Genomic DNA, 24,571 nt, shown 5'->3' on the forward strand with positions numbered 1-24,571 from the left:
GAAAGCTAACGCAAAGCTCACTCCATCCAGTATCCTATTTTACCAAAAAACTAATAATCCATTATGAGCTGTGTAGTACAAAATTAGACAGGTTGATGCTGTCTGCGAAACAAAGGAAATAATATTTGAACAACTTGTAATTAATTAATTTTAAGATTCGATATAAGTTTATAAATAATAAAATTAATTACAATTGCGTTCCTGTTTCATAATCTAATATGATTGCAAAACTATGAGTCTGTTCTTATTTGCGTCATTTCGTTAACTGAATAAAGGAAAGAAATGTCAAACAGTGATAAAAATTTGACGAAGCCTTCCAATAAAGGTAATTTTATAATTTTTTTTCCTTTTGGTACAGGCTTTGAAGATATTTCCGTATAAGAACCTGCTGTTATATTATTCAGTTTCTATTTTATTTAATCTCATTTAAAATAATCAGTATTAATCTCTACAAGACGAATTGCATATTTCTTGCTACCCAAGTAACACAAATATCGAATAAAGCAAATATTGGAGATATTTCTGTATCGCGGTCTGTTGTACCAACCACCATCGCAGCGAGATTTCCGTATCGTGATTTGTGGCAGACTAATCGCCATGTTCAGGCAACTTCCGGGCACCGGCCCGCGGGAAAACATCACAAAAAGGGACCAGCTCGAAATGTATATCTCGTAGCCGACCCCGGGAAAACATCTACATGTTTCTTTAAAAAAAATTTGCAAGTTTGAAACCTATTTGGCACCTAGGTGATTGTAGTTGGCGTGGCAGATCAATATATCATGGCATCACATTCGGCACGGTGCTAAACAGATTTTAAACTTGCAAATTTAAAAAAAAAACAAAAAGCATGTAGATGTTTGCCCTGCTGTGGCTACGAGTTATACGTTTCGAGTATGCCTCTTTCTGTGATGTTTTTTTTAAAAAATTTATCGCGGGCCTCTGCCCGGAAGTTGCTAAGACTTGGCGATTGTACTGCTGCAGATCATGATAGGGGAATCTCCCCAAAAGTATGTATTCGAATAATTTATTCTTTTTCAGTTTCAAAAGAATGTATTCTTTTTTGATTTTATTATAACAGTTTTATATATATTTGGGAACTATCTTTCGACAGCGTCAACTGTTTTCTATAAAAATATACCCCAAGATCGATTCAAGCTTACTTATCGTGTAAACTAGTGAATCGGTATTTAATAATTGCAGTAGTTAGACATGCTACAATTATAAGGAGTCAAATGTCAGTAGTTTTAAAATATCATCTAAATAGCGTGAATGAACATTAATAATATTCTTGTAATATTGGGAAAGTCTCCGAAACAAAATTCTTCCAACATACTTTTGAACCCTGTATCCGAATTTTTTCAGGCTTTCTTGGACAAATCTCCCCAGCATCAATATCTTTCTGCAAGATACTTTTAATAATAACAAATATATATGTTACTAATTTAAAGTAACAAAAGCGTCAACTTCAAAAGAAAAAATAACTTTTTAGAAAAAATAATGTAAATTTTAAAACTGAATATTATATATTTTTTATTCTATTATTATGAGCTATATTCTCAAATTTTGTAAGGAGAAAATACACTACTTATTTCCTTTTCCTTGCTTTGTGAGTCATCATTAAATTTAAAAATAAATTAAAAATTGTGAAATCCATAGCAGCAACTAATGAAAAAAAAAAAGATCGACGGCGATATCACGCCAAATCAAACTCTTTAAAAAGGGGGGTTACAAATGCAGGGTTTCATTTTAAGATTCAGCTATTGTAATAAATAATATCAGGTTTTAAGAACTGAGGAAATCAAAAGCAATAACTGCCAAAAAATAGAGCAAGTATTTCTCCAGAAAAGAAAACCAAACTTTTTTCTTCCTTATTCTCAAATAAAAATAGAAAAATTACAGGCGGCCTTTTTATTCCCACTCTGATGCGCAAGAATGGCATATAATTTTGAATATAATTCTGAAAAGAAGATGGAAGCTTTCGAAAATTTCTGCAGAAAAGAAAACCAGTATTTTTTACTTCCCAAATGAAAAATCTTTCTGCAAGAACACAGTAACATTCTGCGACAATGTCCCCGTGTCGCCACGATTCTGAAATATTATCTAGCATCATAATTCAGACATTTAAAAATATTAAGGGAATATTTTTATAAGGTATGCGATGAATATCTTCCAGTTATATTCTTCCAATGTCTGACATATGCTGTGCACATTCATTATATATATATTAAATATTTTACTATTATGTCCAATGATAGTAGAAATATAATTTTTGTTATTTATATTTATTTATAAAGTGTGCTAGGTGCTACTGAAAATAAAAATGACTGATGACAAAATTATTATAGTTTTATCACCCGCCATCTTAGTTGGCCTGGAAAGCATTGGCCAATATGGGCCAATGCTTTCCTCTGAAGATTTTTCCATAATGACTCACCTACCGGGTTTAATTTGGATGTGAAAGTTAAAAATTTATCATAACATTGTTACTTGGCAGGGTAGTAATGTAGGGTAGACATAAATAAAAATATATTGTTTATTATTTTTATTACAGCACAACATGTAAGTTAGAAATTTCAATTAAAAATTTTTTTGTTCCAGACTTTCTCAGTTATTCCATTTTAACACCCCACATTTGAATTCCATAACCACGAGTAGAACAATAAAATTAGCTCTACATTTTGTTTTTAACTGCATGTATTTTGATACAATACAAAAACATTTTCCTTACTATTTTGTAAGTTCAAACATATTTCAAATCGACATATTTGTCACTTGTGCATATGATTTTAGCAACATTTGTAGAATTCTTGGCGACAATTGTTGCAATGTTATTATACTTGTGTGAACCCTATTAATTGTTTTCTTTATTACTATTTTTTTCCAGATTGCCTGGATATTGCAAACCGCTTAATTGTTTGGGGTAATCTTTTAGTTCCCCAAGTTAACCATATTGCTGAAATAAATTCCTATCTAATTGGGTTGCTTTATGAAAAGATAACAGGATCATCCCTGCCAGGTAACTTTTTATTTTAAGGCTTATGTGCACAATGCCCTAAAAGACACCTCAATAAAAACAAACAAATAACGATAGAGATTTAAATTTAGATGTATATTTGTATTTAAAGATATATGTGTGTAAAATTGAGCAAAAATTAATTTATAATTATTGTTTAAAAAGAGTATGTTCAGTTTCCTTTTCAGCTTTAAAAAAAATCTATATTTCTGTGACCCTTAAATATGGAAATCACACTTTTAGTAAAAACTAAAAAACTGTTCCTATTTAAAAGAGTCCCTCGGTGAACTGATTGTAAAGACACAGTTCCCAGTAGAACACCGAAGTCAAGCATCACTGGCTGCGATCAGTAAGCGGGTGGGTGCCTACTTTAATCAGCCCCTCTTTAAAGTGTTCTATCGTTAAGTGCTTGACTTCACATGCAGGTCATCGGCCTACTGCAGTGGAATAGCCATCCCCTCTGCAGAGGATCAAAATTGCGATGGCATGTTTTCGCATTATCCTCAGGGATGCTTCCTAGAGCGTTGCCAATAGCCTATTGTGCAGCTCTAGTGTGTAAATACTAAAATAAATTAAACACAAAGTCTCAAATAAAAACACTCTGCAGGTATTGATTAACGCTTGTAACTAATTTGAACCCTTTTGTCAAAACCTCATTTTGACAAAATTCGTTTGAAAATTACAGATTTTTTTAAAAATAGTTCATTTTTATAGAATTCTATATTGCATCCTATCACAGAGATGTATTTGGTAGAAAAACCAAAAAAATCTGATAATAAAAATCCAAAGATGTTAGGTGCAAAAGAACTAGCACTTTTTTAACTAAATGAAAAAATGACTTATTTTTAACAAGATAAAAGTGTATGTAGGCTCGAAATACGAATCTTGATGTTTAATTTCAAAATCATGTGAATGCAAATCTCTATGTGTTATTTTAAAATTGTGTGAATACAACTTCTGTTCTATAATTAAGTCACTTGAACACGAATTATAATAATGGCTTTTAAGTCACATGAATATGAAACGGGATATTTTATATAAAATCGTGAACAAACAAAATGCAATGCTCGATCTTGAATCGCATAAATAGGAATCGTGAGGTGTAATTTTAAAACACGTTTGTATTGGTAGAAAGAACTGTTAAAAAAAAGTTTTTTTCCTTGGAAATTTTAAAAAGATACATTTTCTTTAAAGAAGATTTTTTCCTTTTTTAGTAACAGTGAAACATATTCCACGATGGCGAAAAAATTTTCCGCTTGTGGTACTCGTGCATCCGTGTATATTATACAGGTCTGTTGTTATCCTACAGGATTTGCATTTTTTTCTAGAATTACATACAGAGTTCAACGCCATTTATTTTCGGTTTTTATAACTGAATTCCAAGCATTTTATATAAACTTTTTACAATAAACATATAACTTGTTCCATTAATCTATCATTCTTTGGGGGATATTTCTGTATCGTGATCTATCACGCCAACTACAATCGCCAAGACGCCAAAGATTTTAAACTTGCAAAATTTTAAAACCAAAAAATATTTAAGATGTTTTCTTAGGGGCGGCTACGAGTTATACCTTACGAGTTGGTCCCTTTCTGTGGTTTCTTTTAGCTTCTTGCAGGCCACTGCCCGGAAGTTGCCGAAACTTACTGATTATTCCTCCACAGATCGATATGGAAATCTCTGCAGAATATGAATAAAAAGGCAGCGTTTTTAAGGGATGGCAGCTTATTTTTAGTAAAAGGGCACATTTCTAGGGATCAAAGGGCTGGCAGCCCTACTAAAAACGCTTAGGGAGAACACTACAAGCCATAGTTTCAGATTATGCATGAATTAATCCCAAACTAAGAACGGTGCTAGATACCGATCAAGAGTTGTGAATGCAACTGTCTGACTTGAAAACAATTTAACTTCTCAATCAATCACTAAATATTTTATAAGTAGACAATTAATCAAATTTAGATTATTAAATTTTTTAAAAATAATTCATTTGTTAATATATTGGAGAGATTTCCGTATCGTGATCTGTGGCAGAATGATTGCTGCCCGGAAGTTGCCAAGACTTGGCGACTATTCTTGCCACATATCACTTCACAGAAATCTCCCCATCCTTTGTTTCTGAGATCAGTTAGTCCTCTGCTGAACAGACTGTATTTTATAAAGTGTATTCTTCATAGATTTTATGTCTGGTGGGACAAGAGGATCTGAAGAGGAGGAGATTCAAGCAATCATTAATGCGTTGTCTTTAGATATTCTTCAGCTCTCACTTTCTCACATAACCGGTGAAGCTGTTGTTGCAGGAGATGTGGTGGCCATATACAATCTCCTGCATGTCTTAGAAGGCATTTTGCTTCATTCCACATCTTCTGGAGAGCAAGGTAAGCATCCAATCAGTTCCTCTGATTTTGTATGAAGTGTATATTAATGATCAGTGGCATGATTACTCCTTTTTTAAGCAAAAATAAGAGATTAAAAAATTACCCATATTTATTTTACTTTTTATTGTGCATATTAATCTTATTTAATCAATAAGTTGTTATTGTTAGAACATTTTAAAGAAAAAAAAACAATGAAAATATAAAAATGACAACGGTAGCTGACATTGTCAGAGGATACCAGCTCTGGAAATCATAAAAACACAAAACCTTTGCTATCGAGAGAGCAATGAAAATATTGAAAATATAAAAATGACAACGGTAGCTGACATTGTCAGAGGATACCAGCTCTGGAAATCATAAAAACACAAAACCTTTACTGTCAAGAGAGCAATGAAAATATTGAAAATATAAAAATGACAACCGAGGCTGTCGTCAGTGTTGCATGAAATTAAATTTTATCTGAAATGCAAAAAAATCTATTAGACATAAATTTACTCAAATTGTGGACAAAAACCAAAACCCTGATGACGTTTAATGATTTTAAACATTAACACTTTAATCATATGGTTAAAATATTTATATTTTCATTGTTTTCTTCTTTAAAATTTTCTATTTGTTTAAATTTTCTAATGCAATTACTGCTGCTTTGTGGAACTTTCCTTTGGAATTGTAGTATTTTACTGCTTTATACATAATTTTTGCTTTGTCTTTTCATTTTGTTACTATTAGTTCATTTGAAAGTTTAAATGAAAATTATTTTAAATTAAATTCTGTTGTATTTTTTACATATATGGGAACGTTACTTTTAAAAAGTAACAAGTACTGTAAGCAGTTTTGTTTGTGAAAAGTTTTGATTTGAAAAAGTAACAAGTGAAAATTACTAGTTAAAGTAGGAGCACAAAGCGAAAAAGTTACAATTTTAAAGTACATTTTGTGGAAATTTAAAATTCAAAGTTACCTTGTTACCTTGTAGTATCAAAGTAATTTTTCAATTTCATCAAAAAAATGTAGGAAAAATATTTTTTTGAAATTTAAAAATTAATTAAATTTTAATTTTCGTATCCACTTTAATCATAGGCTCTGGAGATAAATCATAGAATTTTTCAATGGTATTGCAGATTGTAGTATTTTTTCTGTTATTTAGGTGTTATGTACTTAATAACAGTTTTTTTAATTATAGTGTTAATAATAGTTAATATTAACATGACCAATAAATAATTAGACTTTTTGTTAAATAGGTATAAAGATATTTTATTTTAAAATTCACTTGCACTATTTCTAAAGTTGGCTAGTTTAAATCACTAATAGGAATCTATATTAATTTAACATAGGGTTGGTCAGTTTTAACCGTGGCTTAAACAATTGTTTAAATCAAAAATGTATTTAAGAATACCAGCTCTGTTTTTTTGAAGATTTTTTTTAATAGTTTAAAAAAATATTTTTAGTTTAAATATAACTAAATATTTTTCTCTTACAATCTTTTTAATTCTGGTTTTTTCTTTCTTCAGTTATCAATGTTAAAAATTTTTTTACTTTAGGCATGCACTTTGATTATGAAAAAAATTCTCAAGTGGTATTATTCAAAATACAATTTTTATATAAATAAATATTCTATTTTCATTTAAATATTTTCAGTGTAAATTATTTTATTTAACATTGTATTATAAATATATATTGATATGTTTAAAGTTTCATTGTGTTAAAAGACAAACAAGTATTTTGTTCTTTCTTTATCTTTAAAAAATGTACCTTTATTTTAATATTTTATGCATTAATATGTATACAGCCAATTAGATGGTTTTTAGCCAATTTTTTATCTTTCAATTATTTTGAAATATTTTACTTTAAAAAAAAATATATCACTTTAAATTTTTCATGCTGTCCTAAAAATTTGTGTTGATTTAATTTTATTTTATAACCGTCGTTGAACAGCCGACCATATTTTTGAGTTTACAACTACTAATGTTCAACTCCGTATCCTTGCAATTTGGAACCCAATCCAGAAGACAAGGGAACTCCTGGATAAAGTATTGGGAGAAATTTGCCTTTGTGGAGGACGTTTTGATGGATTGGATTAATTGGGATAATAAATAAGCAGGAGTATTCATCTTATAAATTGTATAGTGCTAAATTATAACATGCCGATCACTGTTTTAGTGGTTACTGTACTGGATTACGAAGCAAGTGGATGTGGGTTTGAATCCCACCGTAGGCATGGATGTAACTTTCTCTGTGTGTTCTATGTCCTTTCTTCCGTGAAAATGTAACCTGCTCTATAAACGGGTTTGTGTTGTATTACATGGACAATGCTACTTCACTGCCGTCCACCGTGTATCGAGTAGAGAGTAGTAATTCTGAGGCCAATGGGAAATAGACCCAAGTGCCCTCCATTAAAAAAAAAAATTATAACTTTAAATAATGCTGAAGTATGACATTGACTTTTCATATAGCAAAGAGGGCAACTCAATCTTTTACATGGATTCTTACTGATATAATAATCACCGTATATTCCGGCGTATAACGCGCACTTTTAATACAAAATATAACATTGGAATTTACGGGTGCGCGGTATACGCCGAATATAAAAAAATATAGATTAAAAAAATTTAAATATAGAAAAATACTTTTCTTTTAAAGAAATAACATTCCTTTACCAATATACTTTATTGATTTTCGCTATTACATAAATAGTTCATTATCTCAGAGTCACATTATTACTCTTTCAACTGTACCCTCACATACATGTCAAATTCAATTCTTTTATTTTTGCAAAAGATAGGGAAAAAAACTTTTTTTTTACGATCTTGAAAGACGAGATATTGCAAATGTACAATCCAAATTTTCGTGTGCGTTATACGAAGAGTATATCTTAAAATGTAGAAAAAAGTATTAGAAATTATGAGTGCGCGTTATACGCCGGGGCGCGTTATGCGCCGTAATATACGGTAGATATTTCCAAGTTAAGTGGAGTTGTAAAGTAATGTCTAAACATAATCAAAATCTTCTTTTTCAGCATATTAGCATATTTATTGAATGAAAGAGGATATTTTTTTAACTGTTTATGGAAAAAAAAGTTTTTAAGAATTACTTTTTTAAAACTTTAATTAATTTTAATTTGGAGCTAAAACTTTATTTCATCTTTTATTTTAAGTATGCTGGAACAAAAGGTTTTTCCAACTCTGAATTAATTAAACATAAATATGTAATTTTTAAATGTTTATGTGTTACTGCAATCCTGCAAAATGATGTCTAAAATAAAAATGTCTAAAGTAGAATAGAGCATTCCTAAATTGAAGTTCTAACAGTTTTTAAAATTATTTAAATAGTATAATTATTGAAGTTTTTAATTCACTTTGACGGCTTCTTTTTCTGCCTTGTTAACAATACATTATGCTTGTTACAATCCAAAACTTACACCTAAACAAGGTGCTTTATGAACTTTTTAATTCAGAATTTTTTTTCTAATATTTATGTAAACAGCTTCTTTATTTTACAACTTTTATTTGGAATTAAATTTTACTTGTTGCAACTTTTTTCTTGTAAACAAATTTGTATGGTGTCTGTGCCTTATGATTTTATTCATTATTGTAATATTTCCAATTATTAATTTTCAAGTTAATTAATAAGCTAACAAAAAATCTAAGTTCATTTAAAATAATTTAATTGTATGTTTTGTTGAATGCTGATTTATATTAATGAGCGTGTCCTCATATTTAAATGTAGCTCTATTACCTTAAATTAAATGAACAATTTATTGAACAATTAGTCCTTAAGCCAGAGTTTTAATGGCTTTAAATACCTTTATTTGATGGACAATTTTAATCATAATGTAATTCAACTAATTTCTTTTTTAAAAAATTGCACTCCCATTAGAAACGTGCTCTCACTTATTACCTTAGCAGCAGGTAGCCCCAGAGTTTTAGTCTGGATGAGTTATTTGTTTATTTTTTTTTAATCTATAAATTTGGTAGAAAGAAAAATATTACTTCTTGGGTGTTCCATTTTTTAGATTTTGTTGAGTTGATGTGAAACTTTGTCTTATGTATATGTATGGTTTATAAGAGGGATCCAACTTTTATTACTAAATTTAATCTAACTTTTATTACTAATTTTTATTAATTACTAAATTTATCACTAAAATTTAATGAATGCTTCTTATTCATTCATTGTGAATAGGATGTCTTTCTTAGTGTAAATGATCAGCATTTAAAAATTATAAGAACAAGTGTATAATTTTATTAATTAATATTCCGTACTTAAAATAATTGTCTTGAAATTTCTATTTTTCAGCATTCCCCAAGCGAAAAGTTAGTAGATTAAAAAGGAGAGAAACTCCTAAAGAATCTATTTGTGAAAAAACACCTTTGCCATTGGTAAGTTGATTGTTTGAAGGGAAAAAAAGGATCTTTAAATAGGGTTGGCATGATTTAAATCTTGATTAAAATTGCAATTTAAATAACATGATTTTTTCAAAAAATCATTGATTTAAATTAATTGTAATTTTTAAAATATCACAGTTACTTTAATTGGTCAAATCAATAAACGCACTATAAGATTCTAAGTAAAATCTTCATTATCAGATGATACTATACAGCTTTAGTGTTTTTATGCGAAATCGGTTTGCAATTGCTTCGTTCTTGTATCAATTGGTTAAATTGCATGATATATATAAATTTAATAATTCGACAAATTAGACCATAAGTTATATAAATATAGAACATTTATTATATCAGGTATTATATTAGTATATTATGATAATTAGATCCAATTATTAGATGCACTGTAGTTTTTTAATAACTACATGTTTTGCACAAGTTTATATGCAATACTTTTATATTTAAATATACATGTTATGAGCTTTTATTCGGGAGATTTTTTATGTACTTCTTATTTGTATTTATTTTTAACGTATTGTATTACAATATTAACCAATTGATACTCGAACGTAAACAAGTACAAGCTGGTTTCAGCCACGTAAAAACAATAAAGTTGTATAGCATCGCCTATTAATTAAGATTTTACATAGAATCTTATAGTGTGTCTAATAATTTGATTGTATATTCCTTCTGCAAATTTCTAATTATAAATTTTCTGTCTCATTTAGGATATTGAAAAAATGTTTGAAAGAAATGTGGAGCTTAAACTTGAAACAGAACTTATTAAGAACAGTCATTCGTTAAAGTCAAAATCTGTGAGTAATGACTTTATTTGTTTTTATAATTATTGCCTCTTTATACGTTGAGAACAGTTTGTTTTGATGAATTGCTCTGCGGAAATGATTTTGTTAAAAATATAATGTATGCAGTTCAATCTTCTTGATCTTTAAACAAGAGGAGAACTCCTCCAGACTGAAAGTCTGGGGCTGTCTGCTGCTATGGTAACAAGCGAGAGTACATGTAATGCCTATTGTGGCCTCACACATACATGTCAAATTATTCTACCTAAACGAGAGATTATTATTTAGCAAGATATTTCATATGGTGACCTTTATTATAGGCCAATTTTCATGTATATTAAAAGTTCTTACTTTCATGCATATTTACTTTCATACTTATTAAAAATAAAAATAAATTTTGCAATGCTATTTTTGAATTTGATTTACAATGATTTTTACCAGCACTATATGCAATCAGTTTTAACAGATATATTTAGATAGTTATCGAGACTCTTGAATCTAGATGTGAAGTTTTTAAGTGCTGGCCAAATTAAACAAATAAGATAGTTTTAATTGTCATTTTGTTATCACTCAAAGCTTTGTTATGTATTTGGATTTCTTAATTGACATCTATGTATATGTATTTATATATGTTGTGTGTTATGTATTTATAAATACACTAGTGTAAGAAATTAAGAGAATTTGCAGACTGGGTCGATTATTTCTAGAACTAGTGAACTAATTTTAATTAAATGTGATATCTACATACATTGATACAATACAAAACAAATAACCATTCAACAATTGTAATACACACACATGATAGTGCGTAACACTCGTTGGAGTCGGAAGGTATGAAGCAGCGGTTGCAAAAAAAACGGGGTTATTAGGGGGTATGGTCCCCTCTTATAGATAGACAGGCCTTGCAGCGTGATTTCATACTTGAAATAAGGTAGTTTATCATTTCCTGTGGCAATTGTCCTGTGGCAATTTCATACCTTCCGATAACAATGAGTGTTACGCACAATCATGCGTGTATATTACAATTGTTGAATGGTTATTTTTGTATTGTTGTATCAACGTATGTACATATAAAATGTCATTAAAATCGGTCCAGTAGTTCTAGAGATAATCGATGGAGTCTGCAAATTCTCTTAATTTCTTACACTAGTGTGTGTGTATATATATGTATTTGTGTACGTATGACTGTTTTGAGCCTTTCAGTTAACAAGTCTTGATATTCATAGATATTTTATTTCTTCCAAAAACCTTTTGTTTTTCCTTTTCCAAGGTACAAACAGCTCTGACTCATTGTGTTTTTTAATTTAATTTCAGGAAAGGCATCGCCCTCAACATTCAAACAAACCATTAAAGAAGTCAACCTATCCTTATTATTGTAATAAATCTTGTAAGTGTCTTTGTTGAAAATTTTTGTTACAGTTTGTAGCTCATTGTTCTTTTGAAGATATTTATTCAAACATACTTTCAAATTTTGTTGCAGACCTTTTACCTAGAAAAAAACATTCAAAGCATCCACTATTGAAGAATATTTCCATAGAAAAATCACAAAATCTAGAGAGGTCACATAAAGGTTAGTAGATTAACTGTCACACACAAGGGAAACAATATTTTTCTTTGTGTACATGTCTTAAATGTACAAACATGCAAGTACAGTAAAACCTCTTTGCGACAATATTTTGGGGACCAAATAAATATATTGTATTGTAAATATAATGTATTGTTGTTAGATCGGGGGCCTACATACTATGGGGACACAAGATTTTTTTAAAAATATTAATGTTATATATGTAATAACTATAAATATATTTATATATTATGCAAAAAATTAATTTGCCGAGTGTTAATTATGGCTAAATATTAAAAAACGATTGAAATAAATTCTGAAAATTGGATTGTAAACATATCTTAAAACCGTTTTTACTGAAAACAATCTGGTATTTTTGCTTGTTTATTAATTTTTTTTACTGTAAAATCAACCAACAAAATATGCATTGAGTCCAAACCACAAAAATGATTTTCGTTTGTGAAAGGGTGCTCCACCCACCCTCTATAGAAAAAATTCTCTTTTAGGTGTTAATGTGATGCTTGTGGTGATTTGTGACTCTTGGTCAGCTTTTAACATAAAGGAAATGAAATCAGATAGGAATGTTACATCTGTGACTTTTTAAGAGATAAGGGAGGTAACTCTAAGAATCGAAACTCTTGAGGTGGTCAGCAATGAGTCTTCTCTTGTCAAAAGAGATGGAAAAAATGGCAAAAGATGATAAAATAAAATTTTTTACATTATTTGAAAACCAATAATAAATGGAGAAAATAACGTTGAAATTTAAAAAAACAAAATTGTTTTACAGGGGTTTATTGCTTCAGAGAATTGACCATGAGATTAATTCGTATGCAAGCTCGTGGGACGACGAAACATTGTCGTAATATGGGAAGTTATTGTTGTATTGGACATCGTAGTAGTGAGAGTTCACTGTATAAGTAAAATTGAGGAAATATACTTACCAATGAAATTCTAAAACGAAACCTTGAATAAGTTCACTACTGATATTTAGCAGTTTTTTATTTGACTGTTGAGAGGAGATATAGTCCATCCATTTGACCTCCAAGAACATTAAAATTTTAAATATTTTATTATTATGAAATTAAATTTGTTTGAAAAGCAATATTTGGAGTGAAAAAAATGTTTTATGAAGAATAAATTTGATTTTCAAAATAAATTTAATCATAAAATTTTTTCAATTAAAATTTATATGTTCTTTTCATTTAAGAAAACTTCTTTCTAATGGCGGGCACTTGGGAGTTGTCCCATTGGCCACGGAAATGCCAGAACTGCTACTCTCTTCTCTTTACCCAGTGGACACCTGTGCCGAAGCCACGGCAGTGGAGCATCGTCGCCCACGTCACACAACTACAAATCCGTTTATAGGGCTGGTCACATTCACACAATCACACACAAAGGAGAAAGGACATAGAACACAGAGAGAAAGAAACATCCATGCCCTGAGCAGGATTCGAACCCGCGACCAGCGGCTCGGCAGTCAGGCACGCTAACCACTCGGCCACTAGGTCGGCTCATTTAAGAAAACTTAAGAATACTTTGTTGGCACTAATAATAATTTTTTGGTTAAAGAAGAATTTTCACATTTTCTTGTTTAAAAATGACCTATGAAATTAGAGACAATAATTTAGTATTTGGATACTTGTTATATTAATTGCTGGTTCAGTTGATAGTTATTTTATTGTGGTTAAAGTAAAAGTTTAATAGCCTCATTGCAACAGCAAAAAAAAAAGAAGAGGTTTAACTTTAATCAATTTTAGGTTAACTCAAAATCATGTTGAACTTTAAAAACAATGAAAAAATTTTTTTATATAATTAAACTGTTTTTTTGTTCGTTTGTTATTAGAAGGAACGAGGAGTCAAACAAAATTTATTCAAGAACTTCTGGATGAGTTTCCCTGCATTCAGATATCACCCTCTCTGATGAAGAACATTGAGAGAAAGTACGCACATCATCTCATCGGAATGCACAAGCTTATGAAAGAGTGCCTGCTGAAGAGGACCAAAGCTTCGATTAAAGTTTGTGAGCTTTGATTGATTTAAATTTAAAACTTTTTTTAACCTTGTGGCAGAATTTTTTCCAGCTATCTACGACAAAAACTCTCTAGCACTAATGTGTTTCTGAAAGATACTTTTAATGTATGTTACTAATTTAAAATAACAATAACACTATGTTTATAAAAAAAAAACTATAGTATATATTTTTTTATAATGTAATAATTTTATATTCTAATATTATGGGTGATATTCTTGCATTCTGTTGGGGAGAAGGCACTTATTATTTCCTTCTTTGCATTTTGTAAATAATCATTGCAATTTAAGTTGTATTCACAATTTAAAAAAAAAAAACATTTAAGTACCTAATTGATTTCTAATATTTAAAAGGACATATTGTTAAAAGATGTTTTTCCTCGAGGTGTGAAAATTTTTTCTGCTCTGAATTAGTTCTTCAGTTTTCCACAGGTGACTGCAAGTGGAAATCACTGAACTGTGAATAGGGGAACCCACAGCTGCCAACTGTTCTGATTAAATCGTATTCTTTCCTATTTTTTAGCCTTGTTCCAAAAATACAATTTTAAGTCAAAATGATCTGATTTTTTGGTAATCTAACGCCACTATATACCACTGGAGGTAGAAATCCTTTCAGGATTTTTTTACCCCTGAGACACTCTCATCACAATATTAAAAAAGGATTTCTATGGTAAAATTACTTTCCGACATTTTGTAACTCCGTATCACCCTTGTTGACTTGATTTAGCATTAATTTTTTTCTCATGTCATTTTCTTTCATGAAAATAATCTGTTGAATTAGAGTAATTCAACAAGTGTAACAAGAATTCTTAAACTTAATTTTATTGCCTACTAATTGATCTAGAAACTAATGTCATAATTACAAGAACTCCTTGGTTAATTGCTGAAAGCTATTATGTTCAATGTATACTGGTCTCACTGTTAGCTGATTATGAAGACATGGTTCCCAGTAGAAACGGAAATCAAGAATCACTGACTGTGGTCAGTAAGCGGGTGGGCGACCACTTTGATAAGTGTACTTAAAGACCGAGGGTGCATGATATTAATCCTCTTTAAACTGTTCTATTGTAAAGTGGTCGACTTCGCATGCAGGTTGTCAGAAGAGGAGGAGTCACCCCTTCTGATTCAAAATTGTGATGGCATGTCTTTGGATCATACTCTGGAATGTTTCCCAGATTGTCGCCAACAGCCCATTGTGCAGCTTTAGAGCGACATAAATAAAATACTTACCTACCAACCTCAATGCCTTCTGTAATATTTATTTTTGTTAAAGAGATTATTTTGTTTGAGGCATTTTGATAACCATTAATTTTTATTCTTTGTAGGCAGAAAATATTTCTAAAAGGCAGTTGAAGTTAGTTGAAATCCTTAAGAAAGATATATCGCAGCAACACTATTTGGTAATGTATAGTATGATTTCTGAAGCAATAATGCCTCCTATTTTTCTTATTCTAGTATCCTTTTTTTCCTATTGTTTCCTACTTTTTGTAATATTTTTAAAACCATCTTTAGGATTGATTTACCTTTATTTCTCAAGTCATTTAGAAAGGGAAGAAAATCAGGGTTTACACGAGTCAGGGAGAGCCTGGAGTTATCAGGGAATTTTATTTTAACTCTAAAAATCAGAGAATAGTCAGGGAAAGTTGCAATTTTTTTTACAAAAACCTGGAATATTCCTATATTATTCCTGGAAAATAACCAGTCTTAAAATTCTCAGTAATAATAATCAGTTATTGAGATTCAAGTTAAATAATTCTAGCATCTATTACAGTTATTTGTTGTAAAAATTTCACATTTTCATCAAACTGAAATTTTCCCTTCTTTGTTTAATAATAATTTTTTTATAAAGAAAATCTAGCATTTCACATTATAAATAAAAGAATCAAAGTTTTCTGTCGAAAATATGATCTCAATTTTCATTGAAATTTACCTGCTGTACCTGAAAAAGTCAGGGAATTTTTTTTCTGAAAATGAGTGGGAACCCTGTTAAAACATCTATATATGTTATCTAAAGTTTTTTTGTTGATTGAATTTGATAATTTAAACAATAATTAATTTTGATACTAGTGGCTAGAATTATAGAATAATTTCTTATTTGAGCAAAATAATAAAGCAAATATGTATTAATATATTTTATTAATTGTTAATTATAAAACAATAACTTTGGTTATATTTTGTTCTAACTTCATTAATAATTTTGCATTGTTATTTTTTAATTGAGTATTTTGTATATTTTAATTTTTATGTCACAAAAATTGGTTACTTGATTAAAGAGAAATTTTTTTTTGTATGTGAAATATACCTGTCTATAGATATAATGGTGAAAATATTGTTTTAATAAAAACCAGGTAAATTATTATGGGTTAGTAGTCAACATAAATAAATAATAATTTTCATAAATTTTAAATATACAAAACTTTAGTTCGTCCAAATTAAAGTTATTGTGATTTAAATCAATATGTAAAAACTACAGAATTTACTTTAATAAAATAATTTACACAGCTTTAAAAAGTATCTAAATTTCAAGATGTAATTTACACAAGTTATAAATAGGATATAACCTTCAAAATTCAAGCCTCAATTGAAACCATAGAAGAAAAGATAACTCAATAGCATAATTTGAAATTCACCTGTTGCTATATCGAAACAAAATTGATATTTCGAAAATCATATGCAAATTCTTTGAATAATTGTCTAAAAAGCTAGCAGATATATAACAGAATCACTCACACGCATTTTTTAAAAAATTTTAGACTTGTAACTTTTACAATAACTTGACAGTTTTGAGAAATAAATTTTAAGGTTTCCTTTAAACATATAACCTTTTAATGCTTTACAAATTTGGTGCATGCAAGTAATTTTAGTGAATGAGCATATTTTTCTTATTTCTTCTGAAAAAATAAAATTAAATACCTAAAAAAAATTTTTATCATCATTTTATAAAAGCATTATTACCTTTTAATGCTTTATAAATTTATAAAAATTTAGTGTATACAAGTCATTCTTAAATTAAGATTATTCATGTTTTAAATGCTTAAGGCTTTTAATTAAAAAATTTTCAATGAAATTCTTTTTCTTTCCTTTTTTTTTTTTTTTTTTTTTTTTTTACTTTTAAAAATTTACACTAAAGTTGCATGTTTTGTCACATGTTTACATGTTTTCAATTTTACTCAAGATAGCTATAAATATATTTTGAAAATTTAATTTTTAAAACTTGTTTTAAAAATTGGTTATAAATTTGTTTTAAAAATTAATTACAAATATATTTTAAAAATTTATTCATATAAATAGTTAATGTATTAAAAAAATTATATATATTTTTAAAATTAAATATATATTAAATTTTTTAAAATTAAGATTAAGTATATTTATATATACATATTTTATAAATATATTTAATTACTAAAAAAGTTAAATGTATTTATAAAATTAAATATATGAAATTTTTTAAAATTAAGATTATTCATGTTTTAAATGGTAAAAGCCTTTAATTTAAAAATTTTCACAGAAATTTTCTTTCTTTTTTTTTTTACTTTAAAAAATTTGTATTGAAGTTGCATGTTTTGTTACATGTTTACTTGTTTCCAATTTTGCATATGAGGAAACACACATGATAGTTATAAATATATTTTAAAAATTGGCTATAAATTTGTTTTAAAAATTAATTGATAAAATTGGTTATAAATTTGTTTTAAAAATTAATTGCAAATATATTTTAAAAATATATTCTTGTAAGTAGTTCGTATTTGAAAATAATCATAAATTATTTAAAAGTATTTTTTTGTTGTAAAAGAATGATATATCACAAAGGTTTTATAAATAGGATCTGCTTCAACTTCGGTGTTCAATCTGTTTTGGTTAAATGACAAACTAAGAGAAAAATTTCCTATCCGACAAAGTCTCTTTTGATAACTTGCATTTATGACTGCACTATTATAATTGCACTATTATAATTTTCTTTCTCTTTATTTTTAACTTAACTAAATGTTTAATAAGAAAATTTTACTTTGAATTTTATGTGTAAAAAAGACTTAGCTTACTCTGCAAATGTAAGCTATTCAGGGTTCTGTCCAGGGTAAATTTACTACCGTTTAGCGGTACCTTCACAAATTCAACTTAAAAAACAAGTACTCAGGCGAACCCCATTCTCATTGCAATTTATAGAAAATAGGAGCTTTTCTGCCGACTGTCTTCGATGAAAAGGTAGCAAGTGTTTGATAAGATAGTTCAATGTGGTGAGCCTAGCCAATAATTTACGCCATATCACAGTGAATTTTTTTCCCCGCTGAGTTTGTTTAAAATGAAACAACGAGGTTCTCCCTCTATAAACTTTACAGAAAGTCAAAATTCAAGCATTATCTTAAACACTAGAGTAAATTTATTCTTGCACTCCTTTATTTTTTTATGAACCATTTTTTTTTTCTCTGTGAAGCTTTTTTCTGTATGATGCGGTTTAAAATGTTCTCATAATTCTCATAATAAAATAACTTTTAGTACTAGTTCTGTTAAATGCATGTTTTTATTAAAATCAAATTTGAAATTTAACTATGGAGAGTGATTTTTATGGATTTTGAAATTTGGATACAATTTTTTAGCCCTAATTTTACAATAGCATAATTGTTTTTTAATATATAGGGAAAAATATATAGAAATTTACCAGTCATAAATGGTTTTTATTTGTAGTGACAATTTTTGAAAATATTTTTTTTACTTTACCGTATTTTTGTATTGACTTTTTAATAAAATATTTAATTTTCGCATATTAGGTCAACATTTTTACAAAATAAGTACCTCTTAAAGAAACCTAAGACAGACCCCTGCTATTGTTAACTTGCGTTTTATAAATAATAAAGCTTATATTTAAATTGCAGTCCGTGTAAATGATTCATTTCTGTTTCAAATATGATTTCAGAAGAAAATGAGGGAGGAGAAAGAAAATGAAAGGAAAATAAAGTACAGCTTGAGAGATTCAAGACTGAGATCTGCAAAAATGAAACAGTATTCTGATGAATTTATTGTAGATATGAGGAAAAAGATGATGAAGAAAAATATTAAAGAGGAACTGGTCAGTATTTCATAACCATTATTATTTGTTGTTGTTGACGTGAGACATTTGATGCAAGGGGTGTGATTGTTCTTGTTTTGTATTGGTGCTATCTGTGGCCAAGAATTCAACTACTGCCACACCCATATGTCACACCCGTCTATAGGATGAACCCATTCATTCATCCATAGATTGTAATTTTGACCTGAACCAGAGAACGATCAATCTCCAATTCAGTTTCCCAGAGTATAATTTGTTCTGGGACCATGGAGGACTTTGTGACCCGACAGATTTAATATGCACCTGTCATCATTTACTACACAGGAGTCTTCGGCCAGTTGGATTCAAACTCAAGTTCTCACGAACATGAGTCCAGCACCCTGCCAACCAGGCTATCTCGGCCACCGTATAATTTAATTTATTATTTCAAATTTGAAAGTACTATCTGCACTTCACTTGACTAATATATTTATGAGATCATTGCAACAATTGCTTCTTTCAAATTCCTAACTGGTGCTTTTTAACTGAAAGTTGTTTATATGATATTTTTAGAAAAAAAATAGTATGTTCATTTTTAATGTCTCAGTGTGATTGCCCAAAAATATCACTCAGCAATAGTGAACTATAAGTTTATTTTTATTCATGGGCTTTTTTAGATTCACAATATTATAAATGAGATTTTTCACAATTTCATAAAAGCAGGATTTTTCACAAATGAATGATTATTTGGAAAATTAGACTTACTTTCCTATCATAATCTTTTCCCCAGTAGTTACTTTTCCTTTTTTTCGTCAGTTTTAGTTTATGACGCCATTTGATTTAATTACTTTTAGTACCTAATGCTGTTTAAGTTAGATGCATAACAAACAGTTCTGCCACTAAACTCCAAATTTCATTCCCACAAAGCCTCCTACTGACACTTCTAAAAATAAGGTACTGAATTTTTAATCAATTTAATTGTATTGTTCCTAATATAATTTTTTAAGCATAAGAAATGTATTCTTTAACTAATAGAAAGAAGTTTCAGTATTGCAGCTAGTCAGTATGTGTTTATTTCATAACCGACATTAAACAAAGGACCCATTTTTGGGTACATGATTATTCAATGTTTGTCTCAGTAGGTTTGTAATTGAATGAGGTGGATCTGCGTCACCTCATTTGGGTTGCTAGTGTTCTATCCTCTGAGCCACCCCCTTGTGTTTTTAGCTATTTTGTTCAATGATTGTTTTGAATGTGTGGAGTTGTGTGGAAAATTTCCATCGCAGATCATTTTCAATTTTCTTCTCTTGAAAATCTTGATTCCATAACATAAATCTACATGAACATCCTCTTTTCTCATTAAATTTTTTAAAGAAACGAAAATTTTAAAGCAGGAAGTTGATGTTTAAGAATCTTTGAAAGGTTCAATTATTGTAGTTTCATTTTAATTATAAGTTGTATATTTTTATAATTCTAAATTCTTATTATATTTTTGTGCTGATCAATTAAAGAGATTTTCCGTTTCAGATATTTAAGAACGTTTTCGAAGAAATAATGGATATTCAGAGTGAACATATTGATTATTTGTGTGAACAAATGAAGGATGCCAAGATAAAGGATGATGAACAATATTTAAATTATCTATGTTCTTTGGAAAACTTGTATCCTTTATTTTTCTTCAAAAAGTAAATTTTTGTTTCATATTGATGGGCAACTGATTGTCATTTAACTTCAAGGTGTTATAAAGTAAGACATTAACCTGCATTTTATATTTTATCGGTCGATAGACACACAGCAGCTACTTACAGCATGATGGAGCCTGTTAGCTTAGGGGACCACTGTTTAATATTTTTTTTTACAAATATGACTTTGTTTATATTAAATGAAATCATACCTTTACTCTGTTTTTAGATATCAGTCACAATATTTAGCTCTTTCTGAGGAAATAGCGAATGAGAAAAGTGATGCACAATCAAGACTTAATGCTGAAAGACAGGTAAGTTGCCCCCTTTTTTCACTTTTGTATAAGAGGAGTTCTTAAATACATTTTTTAAACTTTAATCTAATTTCTTAAATACATTGTTTGATGCTTTATTTTTGTATAAAGGAAGCTTTTAAATAAATTTTTCAACGACAAATTTATGGAAATGTTTTGTGGATTTAAATTTCTAAGATTTACTGAATCTTGATGTAAAATAACTAAATTTCAAATAACTAAATAATTAAATTTTGATAAAAGAGTGATGCTTTGTAATATAATATAATTGAAAATAAATGTACTATGAATACATGTTTACACCATTTCACACAAGTTTACACCATCTTCTGTATATGATTAAAGCTCAATATAATGTGAATAACACATTGTGAGAAGCTTTTTGTGTGTGTGATGTGTTCAAAAACAAGTTTAAATATATTTTAAAATTGAACAGTGAATATAGGTTACATTATTTAATACTTCTATATAATGTTATAGCTTGATATAAGGTGCATGACACATTGTGAGACAAATTTCGTAGTCACAGTTGATATTTAAATATCAAAGAAGCAAAAACTCTATGTTTATAATGAGTTAAACATTTCTAGCCTTCCATTATCATCAGAAAAAAATTATTAAGTACTTTTTACCACTGTTAAATTGAACAATATTAAACACAAAAAAAGGTTTAAATGGATATTTTTCTATTCACTTATGGTATTAATACAGATAAACACAAAACTAGCCTTGTTTCATTCTTACCAGTTAAAACTTTTTATTTTTTTTTATAAAGAAATGTGTGGGCAATCACCAACTAAGTTATCTTCCCAAAAATAAATAAATAAATTTTCAATCATAAAAGGAATAAGAATGCAGCTTTTGTTCATCACATATCTATCATTCCCCTAAGTTATCTAAATCGCCATTCATTGTTTTCAATGAGATCAAAAGATGTTGTAATTCATTTAATTTTCTCTTAAAAACTTGTTATTTGGTAACTTGTTGTTCAATCAATTCTGCTTTCCATAAACTACAGAACAAAAGTATTTCAGTCTACAAATTTGTAGCAAAACCCAAGACAGTGACCGGTCCACTGTGTTAGACCCAGAGTGAAGAGAAGCTATCCTCCCTGAAATGTACTATTTCCATAGCAGCAGATGGCCTCAGACTTCGTAGCGGGGGAGTTCTTACCATAGACAAACTATAGTTGTCGTTATTTATTGCATTTTTATTTTAGTAATTTTCTTTTTTTAGTGTCATTTTAAGGTCTAACTGATGGTCTAACTTTACTATTCCTATCTCCTAAATAGGCTATAGCCAAGGCAGAGAGAGAGTTCCGAGAAACGTTGAAGAATGAAATCCGCTTTATGCAGAAAGTGATTGTTGAACAAACTGAGGATAGTCATTTCAGGGAAATGGATGCTGAACTTTACATTGATAGGAAAAGAAGACAAATCCATTCAAGCATGTAAAAAAATATCTTGTAAATATTTATTTTTATTCTTTTTTTTCTTGTTATTAATAAAGCTGTGATCTCTTTCATATTGAAAATGAGTTGAGCAAGTTTTTTCTTTTCATTCTTGGAATATCAGTTTTGGAAAATTATATAAACTAGTATGAATTATTAAATATAATAAGCACAGCATTCATATTTTTGCTCAGACCCCTGGTATTTATAAGCAAGAATGTAATTACCATATTAGTGTTACACTTTTTTTGCCAAAAAGATTATTTAGGAACTAGGGCATTCCACCCCCTGCTGGTTAAACTGATTCAATCAGGATTGCCACTCCTCAGGGAGAATAGCGAAAACCTGGAAATGCAGGGAATTTAAAAATCACCTTAAATAACAGGGAAAATGCAAGGAGTCTTGATTTTTTTTCTTTGCAAACTGGGAAAATATAGGGAATTCTGTTTATTTTCGTATTTTAAAAAATTTTGACCCCTCAAAGCGTAATCTATGAAGGGTATCTGCGCACCTGGAAAGTCATGGATTTCAGCATTGAACAAAATTTGCCATAAACTGTCATGATTTCAGGGGCGATTGTGCTCCGGAAAAAATCTAAATTTCCGGATTTTTTGAAAGTTTCCGGAAATCCAAAGTCCAGAAGTTTCAAGAAAACATCGATCACATTTATATATAAAAATTCTTGTATATTTTATGTAAAAATATTAGAACTAGAATTTATTCTTGGCGTCTCTTTCATTTGTAAATATTTCTTGTGGTAGAATAATAAATGTGATTAGAGATAAAAGTAAACTTACACATAATTATTCATTCAAATTCTGCTGTATATAATTAATTTAGAATGACATGTTTTAAAAATTTCAATGATTTAAATTTATAAAGATATTAATTTTTTGAATGATTTTACTCGAGAAATTTTCAGGATCCACAATCACTCCTGTGATTTTAGCTATATTTTTTTTAAAAAATCGTGGAAAGTCAAGGGTTTATGTCACCAAAAAATCTAATTTTTAAAATGGAGTTTAACTCCCCTCCCTCCAAACTTCACAGTGTTCAGCTGTTCCAAATATCTTAATTTGTAGCAAAATCCCCACTCATAGTCATATTCTGTTAATATATAAAATGTTTTTATCTAGTTCTTTAAAAATTAGGGTGTTCTTTCAAAAAAGTTAACGAAGAAACATCATTTCTAGATTGGATTATCTTTTAAATTTCTATGATTTCAGAATTTTTTTTATTTGTTTATTTTTTATTTTTTCTAAATTTATTAATTTGAAATTCTAATGTAGGCTTTTTATATTACTCTTACTTTAAAAAAGAAATAAAACAGCTTTAAATAACTACATATTTAGTATTTAGTCATTTTAGTATTTAGTCATTTGCTTTTGTATTTTTTCCCAGCTATTTTATTGCTTCAACTGTTTCTTTATTCTGTTTTTTAAGTTTAAAATCAATAAATATGAAGATTCAGAGTATATTATGTTATACTCTGTTTTGGTTATACCTATGAATTCAATTAATGTTATTATAATGCTTTTTTTTAAAATTTATTGTTGCATTTTTTGTGGGAGAATAGTAACTTCAGTAAGTCCTGAAAAATTTTTGGAATTATTTGTGGAAAGTCATGGATTTGAAAATCTAAAATGTATCAGATACCCTGTATATGGGATATTTAAGGATGATATTTCCGCTATACTAAACTATTTTACTTACAGCATTATTTAAGTATACTCATCTGTTCTTTTTTCCTCTAAGTTTATCCTTAAATTAAAATTAGTACAGGGTAAACTAACCAGTGAAGGAACACTTAAGCTTCGCTTGCCTTTTAAAAAATCATATTAATTTCAAAATTCGTAATTTTAGTTAAATGACAGTGTCAGCATATTTGTTACTAATTGCAAATTATGTAAAAAAAATTTAGAGAACTTACATATTATTGTTTTAA

General features: G+C 28.7%; 1 protein-coding gene across 2 annotated transcripts; it reads left to right on the plus strand.

Moving 5' to 3' along the window:
* The first annotated feature begins 24 nt into the window (after positions 1–24).
* On the plus strand, positions 25–22,709 carry LOC107457139 (centrosomal protein of 95 kDa). Of its 2 annotated transcripts, XM_087169530.1 has the most exons (13): positions 25–325; positions 2,885–3,016; positions 5,189–5,389; positions 9,680–9,762; positions 10,494–10,580; positions 11,880–11,952; positions 12,046–12,135; positions 13,973–14,145; positions 15,483–15,557; positions 19,070–19,222; positions 20,708–20,841; positions 21,092–21,176; positions 22,469–22,709. In XM_087169530.1, exons 1-13 carry the CDS (start codon positions 283–285, stop codon positions 22,628–22,630), a joined length of 1,491 nt encoding a protein of 496 aa, XP_087025656.1. In that variant the 5' UTR covers positions 25–282; the 3' UTR covers positions 22,631–22,709. The 2 variants fall into 2 exon arrangements, with proteins under 2 accessions (XP_087025656.1, XP_087025657.1); XM_087169531.1 differs by lacking the exon at positions 2,885–3,016 and having other exon boundaries at positions 71–325.
* Positions 22,710–24,571: the final 1,862 nt, after the last annotated feature.

Source organism: Parasteatoda tepidariorum, chromosome 8 (genome assembly GCF_982258835.1).
Source record: "Parasteatoda tepidariorum strain Cologne lab strain chromosome 8, Ptep-v5.0, whole genome shotgun sequence".
Lineage (NCBI taxonomy): Eukaryota > Metazoa > Arthropoda > Arachnida > Araneae > Theridiidae > Parasteatoda > Parasteatoda tepidariorum.